The sequence below is a fragment of the Kwoniella bestiolae genome, chromosome 5, assembly GCF_000512585.2.
Source record: "Kwoniella bestiolae CBS 10118 chromosome 5, complete sequence".
Classification (NCBI taxonomy): domain Eukaryota; kingdom Fungi; phylum Basidiomycota; class Tremellomycetes; order Tremellales; family Cryptococcaceae; genus Kwoniella; species Kwoniella bestiolae.
The window spans coordinates 308,538-325,077 of NC_089245.1; the positions used below are offsets into that span (position 1 = coordinate 308,538).

Consider the following 16,540-nt stretch of genomic DNA (forward strand, 5'->3'; position numbering starts at 1 on the left):
GGTGAATTAGATTGTTATCTGGGTCGCCGGTTCAAGATGTCTATGATATAGCAGTAATGACTTAGCAAGATCAACAGAGGACAGGAGATTGAGACGAGTAAGAGTGGTAATAGGAGGTGTAAGTGAAAGATAAGATGTAAATGAAGAAGAGAGGTGGTATGCAGCGGCAAATTGGGTAGATATATATACCATTCCGCTGTTGATGATAGTACGTATATTATTTTCGGATGACTCACTGTACCAATGCAAGATTTATTCAAGATAAAGTTCACAGTTCGGTCGAGCGAACACGGCTATGAAAATGGTTGATCATACTTCGTAGTTTCGCATTCGAATCCGTCGGTCGGCACTTGGTCTTGGGGGTGTAGTACGTGAGAGGTGTACGACTTCGCTCGAAGCGGTGAGTAAGAGCTGGTGTAGGGATAGAGAACTGCGAGAAGGATTGTTCAGGATGTGAGCCAAAATTGAGGTGTGGATGTGGAGAGAAAGGAATGGACGATACATAAATAATATATACACAGTAGACGGACATTCATACGACAACACAGAGAGAAAGAGAGAGAGACGTCACCACCGCTGGAATGGGTCACGTGACTGTATAAAATCGTAATCCTCCCTAATTCGCGGTCAAAGGACCATTACGAATTTATCGTAACAACACACAAATCAGAATTTGATCCCGTTGCAAACCAGAAAAGTCAAAAGATCTCTCTCTCGTCGGAGATGAAAAACCAAGATGAGGTGAGATGAAATAACAGTACATGTAAGACCTGTCAAAGTCATAAGAATAATCAAGACCAACATCATCCCGCTCTTACATCTCCAGATCAAGCTATCAACATAATCGCAGAGCTTGTTCATCCACAAGTCTGCCTCTAGCATCCCAGTCGCAAACCTAGATCACATCAGCTTGCCCTTCACATCAACACGACACAGTAAGTATCGTCGATTCCTTCATTGTCAAACCAATTTATCAGTCTAACTCCAGTGTATTGGTCTCGACAGAACACAACGTCGAAATCATGCCCCGATACATCCCCCTCTCCTCCCTCTCATCCCCACTCATACCGCACGTCCGTCCCCTCTCCATCAACCCAATAATCAAACCCCTCTCTCAACTCCCCTCACCATCCGACCACCTCCTCGCCAACCAGAATCGACCGAGTAATCTCAGAGTTCAGGAATGGGTGGATGGAAGGGGCAGGTGGAATGGGGTGTCGCAGAGGGAGAGGCTGGGTGGGAAGAAGAGCGTAAATTTTGGGGTTGAGAGGGAGGGGAGGAGGTGGGGGGGATTGAAGTGGGCTTTGAGGGAGAGGTAGTTTGCGCTGGGTTGCAGATTGGTTCTTGGGAGTGGTGTTTGTGGTTGTTATATCATATATGCATTATATCATTACATTGCATCTACAATAAGGAAATCGGATCTATGAACATCCTTGTGTATTTTGTATTCGTGTCATCACTGCTGATCCCCGAATATCGCTCTACCCCTCTTCGAGAGAACCATGAATCCCATCCTTGCATCTTGCTCGTCTATGCTCCTGTGTAGATCACAAGGTTAGCAAGATACCTCATATCTCGCGGAAGAGGATACACACGACGATCAGTCTACACGTTGGAAAGAGAACCCACCTCTTGGCCAGTTCTCCTCTATACGTAACATCCTCCAACGAGTCTGAAGAAAGTGCGATGCCAGGTATGAACAAACCCAGCGAGATCAACGCTTCGAGTATGATCTGCGTTATACATCGTCAGTAAACATCTGTCAACGTACATGAAGGAAGAAGGCACTCACAGAGGTAGGTAATGTTCCGGTGGGTCTCGAAAGTGCTTTCAAAGTGGATAGATCTACACCACCCCATATCATCCCGTAAGTCAGTCAGAAAGTCGTTCCAGCTTGTTGTGGTAGCACCAAGACATACGCTCATAAGTCGAGAATGCAGCTACAATCAACCCATCAACCCATCAGCCTCAATCCCACCACGATACGCCATATGAGAAAGAAAAGTTGATATACCGTGTACCAAAGCTAGAACAGCAATCACCACCAGAGCTTGACCTAGTATCTTTGACATCTTGGGTGTCTCCTTGCTATATGCCACGGCTGGTATATGCTGATCAAAACAGTGTTCAAGAATGAATACCTCTTCCAACTGATCGTATTCCAGCTGTCGTAGACAGACGGAATCAAATGTCAGGTGAATCTCGGTCATGATCACCTCGGTCATTGGCCACTCTGTCTCTCTCTCTCCTACGTCAGCTTTCACTCGAACATGACCCAAAATCAACCGACGACGCGTAATTTGGTATTTGCTTATACATCAACCTATTTACAATGGTACCAATGTAGATATCAAATGCATATCATATAGCATCGATCATATCCCTCGGTAGGGAAGATCGTTTCGAACTAAATCAAATCAATATCAAATCTGATCACAAGCAAAATCAAGAGCAACGCCCATCCAGAGAAAGTAATCGATCGATCACCTGCCCAAGATGGTCAACGAAGTCCCGTTGATATCTAGGTTCGAGCATCTACCTGGCCGACCCAAATCTGACGAAGCGAGGTACGTCCCCTTCATTAGGCTATTCACCTATAGCTTAGGACAGACTGTATTGATGTATTTACGTTGGGATAGACCATTATTAGAGAAAATAGCGAGTCAGGTGAAACCAATAATGAAGAAACGAGGATGGAAAGTTGGAACGCTGGCTGAGGTGTGTATACCTACTCTAACGAATCATCAACCATCAACCATCAGACCAGTACCTCTCGCCTCAGAGATATGACGAGGAAGACCTGCTGACTATTCTGCTTCTGTCGCTCCAGTTCCTACCCTCCAACCCATCGTTACTTGGTCTTAACACAAATGCAGGACAACGTATAAACCTGCGTTTGAGACCGCCTGGTAGTGAGAATACGTTTTACGAATATGACCAATTGGTATTGGTGATGCTTCATGAGGTACGTTGGAGCACTAGTCATATCTGATTACAGTATACCAATTACCGACACGGTTAGCTTTTGAATGATGGTTGCTGATCTCCCTGGTTTATTGTACAGCTAACACACAACGTACATGGCCCACACGATGCCAAATTTTACAAGTTGCTGGAAGAACTGGAAGAAGAGTACTACGAGTTGAAACGCAAGGGATATTCAGGTGGGCTAATCTGCTTGATCGTCATTATCAAGTGTCCTAGCCATAGGCACATATAGCTAATTCTCGTTGTGATCACGTTTCAGGCGAAGGTTTCCACGGTCAAGGTAACCACCTATCAGGCCAACGAGTTCCCGAACATATCGGTAGATTGAAGGGTCTCGAAGCTGCTCAGAAGAGGATGGATGTGCAGAAGGTTATTGGACGGGGAGAGGTGTTAGGTGGGAGTAGGGCTGGGGGGAGGAGTATGAAAGAGTTGATCGTTGAGGTGAGCACCGCTTATCCTTTTCTTTGTAAATCGGTATACGAAAAAGCGCTTTCATACATTATTATCATTGAGGAATAATGGGTAGAGGAGATGTAGCAGTACTGACTTCATCGTCAACTTCAGGCTGCGGAAAGAAGGTTACGAGACGATAAATCTTGTGCGGTAGGACATGGGCTGGAAGCTGAGAACGAAAGTAAAAAGGCTCAGAAGGAGAGTGTCGGTGTGGATGCTGTTGATTTGGAGATTGATAAGGAAAGTGGAACGGGTGGAATGGCGGATGGTGGTAGCAAGGTGATTGATCTTACTGGGGATAGTGACGAAGAGGTATCACTGGAAAAGCAGGAATCAAAGGAAAAATCGATATCAAAGAGAACATTGGAGAAGCCTTCTATACCATCTTCATCCTCGAAAGCGACTACACCACGTCCCACACCTACGAGTCAGCCTTCGTCGCGCCCTGCTCCATACCCTTCTTCTAATTCTCAACCCCCATCATCAACCACAAGCACATCCAAGCCCAAACCAAAGGCAAAACCTGAGACGCAAGAATGGACATGCGAGACATGTACACTCGTCAATCCCCCACTTGTGACGACGTGCGAAGCTTGTCTTACTCCCAGACCATCTGCTACACCAATACCAGCCGAGGGAATTAGGACAGATCAGGGATGGTATTGCTCGATATGTACTGCCGGACCTAATGATATGGAGAGATGGAGTTGTGGGGTTTGTGGGGAAGTTAGGAAGTGGGGTTAGTACGATACAATTAGGTTATGTTGTCAGTACATGAGTTGTTGTTGTATATAGGTATAATCGATGTAGCATAATTATCATGTTAGACTCGCATCTCTTCGTCTTGTAACATCGGATAAAGGGATCTGTTGACGTTGTCTGCAAGAGTGTGCCCATTCAATGGCATCTGGGTAATATCAGTCTTGCAGTGGCGAATCGAGTGGCGAATCCATAATACGGTGTTGAAACTGAGATTGCCCAAACATCTGAATCATCATTGCGTCGATCTTTTCAACACAGATCTAGGTTAATCCCATTGAAAAATGGAAGATCCGCTTCGGCTTGGTCCCAAAGGGAAGCAGTGCCTCGATGGAAAAACTCGAATTGAATGGATGAATCAAGATACTTCTGTATTACGCATTCACAGTGAGATCCGGCCGTCTCACCGTATACTGTATGGATGAGGAGATAGCAAGGAAATAAACTCTGAACACTGTTTTCAATCCGCGGATTCACGTTGGATATACTGTAATTTCAAGTGCCACTCTGATCCCACCGAAATGAACCGCCGAATAATTCCTAATTCCTGTTTTTTCTATGGATGGGTAGGAGATATTCCTTTGAAACACGTGGTCATTTACCCCATTAATTACCGGATATGGTAAGAAATCGTCTCTAAATGGGGGCTAAGCAGTTTTTCACTCCTCCCACTTTTTCAACTTTTTTTCATCGCCGCCCAGGATACACCATACACCACCACACACCACTGCACGTTGGATACACATCTCATTCATCTATATCTACCATTCCATCCTTATCATTTTCACCATCTCTCCCCCTTTTCCTTTTTTCTCTTTTCTCCATATCTCATACACTTGTTTCCCCTCGCGGATCAAGCCACATCCTGTATTTCGTATACACAAGTAAACGCTCTCTGTTTCAGTAGACGTATCTATCACTAGACTCGAACAAACGATCTAGTCAAGAAAACAAGAAAAATCCAAAAAAGGTCTATTCTATCTCCTTCACCTTATCACAATAGAAATATCCAAAAGTGAGTTATCGATCAACCTCCATTCTACCATCTGCTATCTGAACGATCATGCTGATATCGAGTCAGTGGCTCCTGCTGCTATGAACCCCTCTCCCTCTGCCAAAGCTGGCGCTTTCGACCTCGCCACCCTCTTCGTCGCTGACAAAGCCGCTCGAGATGAGGCTGCCGTCGAGCTCGCCAACGCTGCCAAGAAGAACGGTGTCGAGTTCTTCGGTCAGATCGGTCTGAACGATGCCCTCGTAAAGGTGAGTCGATTACTCTTCTTTGCTTCTCGATGCACCACTGCAACAAGCTGGATCTCAAATTTTCTATTGAGTGGTGGCGACGCGCGCGAAGTAAATTTTCAACTACACACATGTGCTAACAATGTTTTCTTTGTCTATGTAGGCTCTTACCGACAAGAAATCACCCGCTGCCCGAGAAGGTGCCGCCAGTGCCATTTCCACCCTCTTGGAGAACGGTGCCGCCCCATTGCTCGAACCATACATTGTCTCCTCTGCACCAGCCACTCCCTTCCCAGCTCTCCTCGAAGCTTTCGCCGACAAGGCCAAGGAAGTCCAAGCCGCTTCTCTCGCCGCCGTCAAGGCCCTCGTCCAGACCATGAACCCATGGGCTACCTTCGTCATCCTCCCCGCTTTACTCAACCAGATCAAGACTGCCGGTAAATGGCAAATCAAGTCTGGTTCATTGGATGTCCTCCAACAGCTCATTTCATCTGCTCACGACCAAATGGCCCAAGCGATGCCTGACTTGATCCCCGTCCTCGCTGAGGCCGTCTGGGACACCAAGTCCGAAGTCAAGAAGGCTGCCAAGGTTACCCTCGAGAAGGCTTGTGCTCTGTGTGAGAACAAGGATGTGAGTATAGCTGTTTATACATTACTTGATTTCTTGATGCTGATCACTTTGACTAGATTGAAAAATTCATCCCCGCTTTGATCAAATCCCTCCTCAACCCCATCGAGGAAGTACCAAAGACCATCACACTCCTTTCCGCCACCACCTTCGTTTCCGAAGTCACTGCCCCTACCATCTCCCTTATCGCTCCTCTTCTTATCAGAGGTCTCGATGAGCGACCCACCGCCACCAAGAGAAAGGTCTGTGTTATCGCCGATAACATGTCCAAATTGGTCGACTCCGAATACACCGTCCGACCTTTCCTTCCTCGATTGCTCCCCGGTCTTATCAAGACTTCCGAAACCATCGCTGATCCCGAAGCCCGATCAGTCGCCAACCGAGCTATCACTACCCTCCGAAGAATCGGTAAAGTCCCAGAAAGCTCTGACGGTTCCGATCTCCCTCCTCTCAAGATCGCCGAAGGTCCTGCTCTTGCTACCAACTTCGTCGCTTTGATCAAGAAGGACGGTATCTCCGTTGAACAAGTTAACCCTGCTATTGCCTACGCCGGTGTCCTTGCTGCCTCTCTCGTTAACGCTCACAATTACGAGCAGAAAACCTGGGAAGCCGCTCTCCCCTCATACATCAAACTTGCTCTCCCATCTTACGATCCTCTCCCCGCCGTCAGAGAACTTCTCCAAAAGAAGGCTGACGAGGAAGAGTCCGACGAACTCAAGTTCGATGACGAGGAAGAAGGTGAAGATCTCTGTAACATTGAACAATTCAACTTGGCTTACGGCGCCAAGATCTTGTTGCACCACGCCTCCATGAGATTGAAGAGAGGTCACCGATACGGTCTCTGTGGTAGAAACGGTACCGGTAAATCCACCCTCATGAACGCCATCATCAACAACCAAGTCGAAGGTTTCCCTCCCCCCACCGAAGTCCGAACCTTCTACGTCCAACACGACATCGATGGTTCCGAGGAGGAGATCTCCATCATCGACTGGGTCCTCGGAGACAAGCGATTGCTCGCTGACGAGGCTGAAATCCGATCTACCCTCGAGTCGGTCGGTTTCGATGCCGTCAAGCAAAAGCACTCCATCGGTTCTCTTTCCGGTGGTTGGAAGATGAAGCTCGCTCTTGCCCGAGCCATGCTTTTCAAGGCCGATATCTTGTTGCTCGATGAACCTACCAACCACTTGGATGTCCTCAACGTCGACTGGGTCATCAACTACCTTACCTCCCTTACCCAATGTACCTCCATCATCGTTTCTCACGACTCCGACTTCTTGAACAGAACCATCACCGATGTTCTCCACTTGAACAACTTCAAGCTCAAGAGATACCCAGGTAACCTTGAAGCCTTCGTCGGCATGGTCCCCGAAGCCAAGGCTTACTTCCAACTTGATGTTGCCGAGGAATACCAATTCAAGCTCCCCGCTCCCCCTCTTCTTGATGGTGTCAAGACCAAGGAGAAGTCTTTGCTCAAGATGCGAAACGTCAACTTCCAGTACCCTGGTTCTCCCGTTCAACAGTTATACGACATCTCCCTTCAAGTCTCTCTCTCTTCTCGAGTCGCTGTTCTCGGTCCTAACGGTTCCGGTAAATCCACCTTGGTCAAGCTTTTGACCGGTGAGACTGAACCTAACAAGGGTGGTCAAGTATGGAAACACCCTAACTTGGTCATCGGTTACGTTGCCCAACACGCTTTCCACCACATCGATAACCACTTGGACTCTACTCCTCTCGAGTACATGTTGTGGCGATACCAGACCGGTGAGGATCTTGAGGAAATGAACAAGGCCAACCGAGTCATGACCGAGGAAGAGAAGGCTAAGATGAAGGAAGGTGCCGTCGTCGTCAAGGAAGGTGTCAAGCGATTGATCGACGAGCTTGTTGCCCGAAAGAAGTTGAAGCAATCTTACGAATACGAGGTCTCCTTCAAGGGTCTCTCCTCCGCCGAGAACATGTGGTTGTCTCGAGATGAATTGGTCGCTCGAGGTTTCGAGAAGAAGGTCATGGAACTCGATACCCGAGAAGCTCAACGATTGGGTCTCATGAGACCTTTGGTCCGACGAGAAATCGAGAAGCACTTCGAAGATTTCGGTTTGGAATCCGAGTTCGTCTCTCACAACTCTATGAGAGGTCTCTCCGGTGGACAGAAAGTCAAGGTCGTCTTGGGTGCTGCTACATGGCGACGACCTCACATCATCTGTTTGGATGAACCTACCAACTATCTCGACAGAGAGTCTCTCGCTGCCCTTATCGCCGCCTTGAAGAACTTCGAAGGTGGTGTCTTGATCATTACCCACAACAGAGAGTTCTCCGAATCCATCTGTTCGGAAGTATGGGCCATGAGGGATGGTCACCTCGAAGCCTCCGGTCACAACTGGGTAGAAGGTCAGGGATCCGGTGAAAGAATTGACAAGAAGAAGGACGACGATGATGAAGTCGAGTATGACGCTTTGGGTAACCCCATCGCCAAGGCCAAGAAGGAGAAGAAGGTCTCAGCCGCTGATAAGCGAAAGGCCAAGAAGGACCGAATGGCCCGAAGAAAGAGAGGTGAAGAAGTATTCACTGATGAGGAATTGTAAGGGAATTCTTTAGGGTTATATTTTATAAGTTGCATTTTATAGACATACCTTATAGATTTCTATTCCTTTCTTTCGTCAGTGGTTTTTCCGGATATTTCTTCATTACTTAATTTCTTCTGCTGGAAGCTCTTCCATAGCTTAGCTTAGCTCATGACTCGTCATGTATACCCAACGTAGGGACGGTGTCCTAATTCTCAAATTGATCGGTTGCAAGCTCAAGTACAGAATGAACAGATTGCATAAGCTTGATACGCGAGATTTGATGTCCGCACACAAAGTGCCACATCACCACCACTCGGGCAGAAATGCCTTACCAGATGTATTAACAGGGAGTCGTAAAGCGATGTTAGAGGTCGCACAGAATACCAGGCAGTCATGACATGCATCGGAACTCGAGTCAGTGTGATGCATCTACATGCAGAGGTTTGAGCTCAGCTGACCGAATTACAGTGTACTGTAAGCCCAGTATGCTGTATATCAATATATACTTTGTACGGGCTCAATGATCCACCTCCGGAACATCCAGACCGCATTTCGTGTAATCTTGATCCCACAGAATACGCATCCTATACTTCCTTTGGAGGTCAACAATGGATCTGCTGAAGTTTGACCTTGCGGCAGATTGGGAGGCCGTCCCCAAAGATCCAATGTAGGCATTGATGGACTCGTCTAGCTGCCTTTGGTCTTTGAGTCTATCTTCGGCGGAGAGAGATGTCCTCAGATCGAGAGTCCTGTCAAACCGATGCATCAAGTCGTGAACTTTGGGTCCAAGTTGTAATGTTTTCAATATGTTCAAAAGCATCAGTTACACTCAATCAGCTAATAAGATCGTTGTTGGTAAGGTCGTGAATGAGTGAGAAGAGATTGATGATATACTGTATTGTATACAGTACTGTGACTTACCGTTAGTTTCGATCGCGGTTTTAGACATCGACGTTGCTGCATCTCTTCTTGCACTTTGACTCGGTCTTGGAGGTTTGTCGTCGGTTTCAGAGTGAAGGGGCATGATGTATACTGTATGGACCAGTGTATGAAACTAACAAAATCCAGTTGCAGACTAGACCCTCTAAGGTGGCTCTCCATGAAATAGATCACACCCGTTAACAGATCAGGCTCTCTATGGTGAAATTTGTGGAAATTTCAGCTGCCTACACAGCATGCATCATCAAATTCTAAACACCCCCCAAGGGTTCCTTACACTTCTATAGACCATGAGACCCAATTGGACGGCATCTTGAATGCATGGGAGGCTGAACAAGCTAATTACTTTTTTGATGTCTGGAGATTCCGCACCAATTGATCTATTTCGGGGTGTGATCTACTTCACGGTGAGCCATGTTATCTAAGTAGTCGGGCAAGAGATCGAAATCCAAAGAAAGTGGGGATTATTGTGAGTTGTAGTGATCCGAGTGTATGCAAGAGAATAATACTGGCGACCTATATATATGCTTTTGAGCTCAGTAAGGTTGTGTTCAGTAGGTAGGTCTTGCTCATTCTGGGAACCTTTGATGTCATCTTATGGTGTCATCTTGTGTTGCGTTTCATGTGCCACATCCCATTGATCAACGCAGAGCAGGGGTTGGTGATGTAGTGAAGCAAGGAGCGCTCTGAGGTACTCTTCCTCGGCGTGACAGAAATGGGTGAACATTGAAAGATGCAGGCATAACGGCGATTCCAGCCGTCGCTCTGAACTGACGCAATGCTTCTTTTGCGCCGTCCTGGATACTCCGTCGACTCAGTCGTTTCCCTTATGACGAGAATCGTAAGTCACAAATTCTTGCTGAGCTGGAACGCTAGCCGCCCTTTTGTCGATCCCTGTCCCTTGAGGTATCTGGAAAATGTGGCCATAGAATGTTGTCGTTCTCTTTGAGGTCACAGAGAAAGCTGTTAAGATCATAAGACATCTTGCCTACCTCGGAAGTAGAAAACAGTGGAATGAGATCCAATCTGTCACCTACAAACGGAGCTGTTTTCTGCTTTGTACGCTGCGTCCAATTTGCTCTCTAATTGCGTGGGTACAGAAGCATTCTCGCCACTGGGTTTACCAATCTCACAGCGATTCACCTTGTTGCGTCCCTTCCCGTAATGTACTGTATACTCTGTGCGCTTATGATCGAAGAGGAGCTTGAGGTGTAGACTCTCCGCGATCTGAGGTGGAGCTGTCAAGGGAACAAGTGCAAAGACCGCCTACTCCGAGACTTAAAAGAGCTTTCAATATCCGCCTGCCGTGGATACGTCAAGGGCGTATGCACAGGTTCGATCCTTCCATTGGAATCTACCTTTATAGTCTCCCGTATGGCTAATCTCCTTTGTCCGTAAAGTATACGATTGAAGGTTCGCATACAGCAAGGAGCAGGCAGCAAGGAGCAGGCATACCATGACTTATTCTGTCTTGCTATGGACACTCATATTACCAAGGACGATGGCTAGGAGGCACGCGACGGATAGAGAAATTCAGTGAACGCTTTAGAAACACCTTACAGTTTCTGATCTTCGCGGCATCGCAGCGTCTTTCATGAGGAAGTGGACTACTGTCGTGAGAAGCTGCCTTAACGGCCCATGCACATCAAGGGGAGGCGGACTTGATAGTGCAGGATTGTCGTAATCATTTCTAGATGGAAGACTAATTTGCCGAACTCAGCATCTCGTCATATCGTTTGTAATTTCCCTGCAAGAGCATCTTTGAAGGACCCAGCTGCCACTAGGAGATATCAGAGTATATTTCTGTTTAGTGTAAATATCGCGATAGCTGGTCTACGCTGTACTGGGGTGAGCTATACCGTCCCTTCCCCTTCTTTACATTTGCTGATTAAAATGATGATTCCTCAATCACCTGTGTCCGAAGAGGCACCTTCACTGAGAGTCTGATCAGCAATGGGGTCAAGGCTTACAATGGTTCCCAATATGCATGCTCAGGATGAACTTCTCGGGTGCTGTACAACCCTCTCAGGAAGCCAGAAAGTAGACGATCAGGTAAATGGTCACAATCAAGAAATATATACGCTGTACATAGGCAATGCATGTCAGACCAATCAAGTCAAGTGACGGGCAAGTCACATGTTGTACCAACTTATGTGAAGTTGGCCAGATACTTCTCTGAAGAGGATAATGCTATGGGGAAATTCTTGCATTACTGAAAGCAGGAGGCATTTGGGGAAACGAATCATCTCGATTGCTCTTCAGCCTTCGACCTACTCAAGGTGTATTCCACGGTGGCGCAAAATTCGTCGAATGTGTGATCCCGCTGCTTTTGAGACAACTCGCCAGCTTCCAGCGTTTCCATGTACTTTGCATTGATTGCTATGACCCGCTTTTCCAGCTGCTTTTTGGCATCGAGCGTTAGCGTGCTTGCACTGATAACATCGAGCAAATCCCAGCAAATCCTATCGGCTATAAGAGAAGGAAGACAGGGAATAGGTAAGTCCTCCTGCGTTCGCCCTTCGGACGATCGCTGCTTTGCCTGACAATCTAGAAGAAGCCAGCGCGCAAGGATTAGGGCGTCGGCGAAAACAAGCAGGACATACCTTTCTTGGACTTTCTTTCCGAAATTTCATGTTTCGTAGAAGCCATTAATTTATCGTACTTGTCTTGTGCCCCAGCACTGAGAGGTGCGTTTTTATCCGATCCTCCGGTAGAGCTCATTCTATGGATGCGGTGTGTATCAGGCGTTGTGGTTATAGGATCGTCGAGCTGCTTGTTTGGAAAGTGCTTCGTTGAGACGTTGAGACAAAGTTCGTCGTTCAGTTTCAATAGACCCCGGTACTAACCCTTCATGTAGTGAAGCCTGGCCGCCGGAGGTTGTTTTTTGGTCGACTCGATTTGCTGTGATCAAATTTCAAGAGACACCAGCAGCTTCACGGACTTCCAACCCAGCTACTGCTGTGTTAGCGCACAAAAGAAGGATGAATGCTGCAAGATCCCGCTTGGTAAGAATTCCCTCGTCCTCCTTTTGTTCGGTCACGGTCCTTTGAGCGCTGACGAGTGGTTTACAATGTAACGTCTCCTCTGAGAGCATTTGAGAGAGGTGTCAGTGCTTGGTCCTTTGAGATATATTCTGCGACGGGTATCGTATGATGAGACCCATACACATATCTGTTCTCTAATCCAAGGCAACAAAAGAAGGTGATTGCGATTCTCACCACCGCTGATGCCTTCGCCGCTTTCTCTTACCGAATAAAAGGAAAGCTTATCGAAATTTTCTCGCATGTAATGCAAGAACGAAACACCGTGTACGTGAGGGTGAACTCAAGTCAGCTCAAGGGCCTGCCACTGCTGAAGTATCATATTGCAGTTGGCAGTCCAACTTGAGTCCTTTGCAAAGGTCAGCAGACTCGTCACATCCCACTGTACCTTTCAACTTGGTTAGTGAGCCAAGATTGCTGAAGAGCGTGAAGAGATCACGTACAAATTTAAAAGGAAAATCGCTGCATTATCTCAATTAGACTGATCATGGTGGAGCGTATCCAAGAGCAGCCTCGCACAAAGTATGGTAAATGGACTACGGTCAAGCAACACTGAACAGCGTAGTTTTAACCTTCTCCAACCTCTCTCTAGCCAAATCCCGTTCCTCAATTAATCCCACAGACCTAGCCTGTTCTAGAGCAAGAGCCACTTGCAACTTCCCAATTTCCATTTTCCTCTCACTGTCAAACCTCGAATTCTTCGCTTCTAACACTAAAATCCTTTCAGCCTGCTTACGAGTGGCCAAACGCGAAGTTTCCAGTCCTGCCAAAGCTGTTGAAAGCTGGGTCTGCAGGTCGTTAATCTCCTTGTTTAGGTTACTGTATGAATTGGACGTTGGGATTGTCTTCGATGAGGGCGTGGAAGTAATGGTTATCTCTGGTGTGGCGTCTTTGTCTTGGTTCCCACTAGATGAAGTGGAGATGGTAGCGTTAGGATGGACAGGACAGGTACATCCGTTTATACCGACTGGGCCGGGTAACGGAGAGGACAAAGTCGCTTTCTGTAGTTTTTCGTCCATCTCCAATAGGGTGTGTCGGAGGAGGGCAAGTTCCCTTGCGTCTCGTTCGATCTGCTTGTCTTTGGACACCAGGAGATCATGTAGAGAGCCTAGGACGGTGGTGATTTGTGGATTCACTGTGGAGTGGGCTGGATGCAGGTCAGCTAAAAGAGTGGAGTTGCAGGGTTTGAGGGAGAGGAAAGGCTGACGAACCGTTGTCTCTATCGTCACTCATAGATCGCGTAGCTACATTATATGATGCAGGTCAATAACTCTCCAGATCAAAACAGGCAGAAGTGAAGCGGGAGAGAGATGTCGAGGCAGAAAGAGTGATTCTGGAACTTGATCGATGCTGAGCACTCACGCATTGCCGAATGTTTCCCCTCCTTTCCCACCTTCTTCACCAAACTACTCAAACTCGTAAAGCTCGCACTTCTCTTTGGGCCTTTCCCCATTCCGTGGTCATTCCCACCAGCCTGACTGGAGATTGACATTGAGCTCAATGCTCTGGCGAACAGCCCACCAGATGACGGGGAGGTCTTCATCCCCAGTCCACTACTGGAGCTAGCCGAAGATTTCATGCCCGATCCCGATGATTTGAGGGTATGTGACGAAGAGGATTTTCGCAGTCCCATGCCGACTTGGATGGTCGTATGGGGAGTTTGTATATTTGGTGATTGGGGAGATGACGGTTCCACCGATTCTGCCGAACCGTCCTTCGATGCATGTAGTTCTTTATCTTTCGAATTTGGTGCTGAATCGGGTTTTCTAGCTCTCATTCCGTCGTTTGAACCCCTCAGATCGATGGGACTAAGCAACCTTGGGTCGATGACCTGTTTCTCCTTCTTGATCTTCTTCTCCTTATTCACCATATCTTCAGTACCAGCATTATTGGTCGTAGTCAGATCCTCCTCTTCCAAAACCTTCTCGCTGATCCCTCCCCAATGTCTCAATAACCACCCCAAAACATTCTGCGACTTCGCTACCAGCTCCGACACACTATCAGGATCAAAGGTCCCTTTTCCCCCTTTCACGTTTTTGGTGTTATTACTATTGGTGATGACAGATGGACCCAGCCCTGATATCCCTTTGCCCCTCGCAGCGCACATTGCAGGTCCGAAGATGATAGATATCGACTCAATGTTCAGCCGGTTATCAGGGAACAAAGGGAGCTGACCGAGGAAGGCTAAGAGGTAGATGAACAGGCTGAATTGTAGGGGAGGTAGGAGTTTCAAGAGGATTTGGGCGGCTGTGGTTCGCGTTTCTAATGGAAGTTTCAGTATATCGTCTGACAACAAAGTCGAGTCTTTGGGTTCCTTTGAGGTTTGCTCTTCAGTCCTGGATTGCTGCGTGTTCTCTTTGGATTCTTCTTTATCGGACTCTTCGTCATTGTCGGTATCACTCCCCACACAGAAGGCTAGAAAAGCTGGGAACAAAGTCTCATCCAATATCGGTTCGGGCAGGTCCCTGACATAGCGTTTCACCAGGCCGGTTAAGTTGTGTATCGGCTCTTGGTTGATGGCTAATGAGTCGCCGTATAGGGGAGGGAGGTTGAATACCTTTGTCAAGTGGGATATCCGAATACCGTCGCCTGCTAAGCGGAAGATACCGGGTTGTGACATGCCTAAGTGATGGCGAGGAATCATCAGCCTCCTTTGGGTCTGTATGCCTCATGAAGGTGGTAAGAGCGGTAGAAAGATCCTACTTACCCCTCCGATAGATCTCTTCGACGATCGTGAATACCACAAGAGGTAGTTCATGTTTCTGCCCCCCAATCAGCGAAGTGCACCAACTTCCAGGTGGAGCTTCCGAAAGAGGAACGCCAAATGCTGGGCCTGAGAAGTCACTATGTCAGCAAAATAATCTAGATGAATTGAGCGACACTGGAAAAGCATGTCGACTCACCTTCTTGAGGCACCGTACACCCCGCTGCCCCTGCTCCAACCGCCTCATCTACCCTCCTACCACCTCCTCCACTGAGCTTCTTAAACATCCCCAACACCCCCTTCCCGCCCCCTCCCTGTATAGTCCCCTTGAGCGCTACCACCTCAGGCCCAGCGGACGATCTATCCTTCTCTCTATCATAGGCTTGATCGACCCTAGCGAGTAATCCGGGAATATCAATCTTCCCACTTATCCCCACTGCGTCTATACCCAGTACCACACCCAGTTGATGGATCAACCTCAGTCTAACCCTTATATGCGGCGGGACGGGAGGTTCTCTCGATTCGAGGAAGGAAGACTCGAATAGCTTTTGAGAAGGGAGGGAACACATCATTCCCCCTCCCTCGGGTTTTGTGGAAGAAGAAGTCACCTCGCCATGGTGCGGATTCGGTGTAGCTCCTCTGATAATTATTGGTCTATTTACCGATGTCGAGCTCAACGCCCTAGGTCTACCAGTACCGTTCCCGCTTTGAGGTGAACGATTGGATACCAAGAGAGGGGTGGAGGGTTGTCTAATTATGGATCGTTGATGTGGGCCTGAGCCTGGGCTTGGTCCACTGGGAATCCTACTTCCCCCTCCATTGGGTGGGACAGGTCGGCGTGATACTGGTTGAGCAAAGGAGGAATCGTCATTCAGATCCGGTGAAGGCGGTTTAATCCTTCTTCTATTCATATTACTATTCATAGGTACATTCTTGGAGACAGTCAAATTACCAGATCCATTCGAAGGTGTCGGCGAACCGTGTGGCCCGGGACTCTGCTTGTTGTGTAGTTGCGCGAATGGATTTTTGCTTGTATGTACCAACGTACCTAGTGCTGGACGGGTGGTGGTCGACTGCGAGAGGGGTGAGGTCGTTATGGTTGGTGAGCCTGTACCACCCGGTCGGGGTATACGACTGGGACTCATGTTGATGTGAATGACTATTAAAGCAGGAAGAATGTAAACAAGAGAGATTATGTGTTGTATCAGTATAGAATTAGTATACATGT

The 16,540-nt window shown here is 47.6% G+C and overlaps 5 protein-coding genes across 5 annotated transcripts; 3 read left to right on the top strand and 2 right to left on the bottom strand.

The window, feature by feature from the left end:
* Positions 1-1,022: 1,022 nt before the first annotated feature.
* Positions 1,023-1,319, top strand: I302_106512 (uncharacterized protein; the record flags this gene model as incomplete). The annotated part of the gene is made up of 1 exon (XM_019192842.1): positions 1,023-1,319. The coding sequence occupies one exon, from the start codon at positions 1,023-1,025 to the stop codon at positions 1,317-1,319; it is 297 nt and encodes a 98-aa protein (XP_019045839.1).
* Positions 1,320-1,456: 137 nt separating this feature from the next.
* I302_106513 (uncharacterized protein) lies at positions 1,457-2,072 on the bottom strand (the record flags this gene model as incomplete). Its single annotated transcript, XM_065870288.1, has 5 exons — positions 1,457-1,538; positions 1,630-1,733; positions 1,793-1,845; positions 1,920-1,940; positions 2,015-2,072. The coding sequence occupies 5 exons, from the start codon at positions 2,070-2,072 to the stop codon at positions 1,457-1,459; spliced, it is 318 nt and encodes a 105-aa protein (XP_065726360.1).
* Positions 2,073-2,496: 424 nt separating this feature from the next.
* On the top strand, positions 2,497-4,185 carry I302_106514 (uncharacterized protein; the record flags this gene model as incomplete). Its single annotated transcript, XM_019192840.1, has 6 exons — positions 2,497-2,567; positions 2,640-2,718; positions 2,831-2,965; positions 3,065-3,164; positions 3,248-3,429; positions 3,553-4,185. The coding sequence occupies 6 exons, from the start codon at positions 2,497-2,499 to the stop codon at positions 4,183-4,185; spliced, it is 1,200 nt and encodes a 399-aa protein (XP_019045837.1).
* Positions 4,186-5,295: 1,110 nt separating this feature from the next.
* On the top strand, positions 5,296-8,646 carry I302_106515 (uncharacterized protein; the record flags this gene model as incomplete). The annotated part of the gene is made up of 3 exons (XM_019192839.1): positions 5,296-5,460; positions 5,603-6,070; positions 6,127-8,646. The coding sequence occupies 3 exons, from the start codon at positions 5,296-5,298 to the stop codon at positions 8,644-8,646; spliced, it is 3,153 nt and encodes a 1,050-aa protein (XP_019045836.1).
* A 4,504-nt stretch (positions 8,647-13,150) lies between these two features.
* On the bottom strand, positions 13,151-16,457 carry I302_106516 (uncharacterized protein; the record flags this gene model as incomplete). Its single annotated transcript, XM_065870289.1, has 5 exons — positions 13,151-13,755; positions 13,820-13,852; positions 13,971-15,230; positions 15,316-15,441; positions 15,512-16,457. 5 exons carry the CDS (start codon positions 16,455-16,457, stop codon positions 13,151-13,153), a joined length of 2,970 nt encoding a protein of 989 aa, XP_065726361.1.
* Between the last annotated feature and the right edge of the window lie 83 nt (positions 16,458-16,540).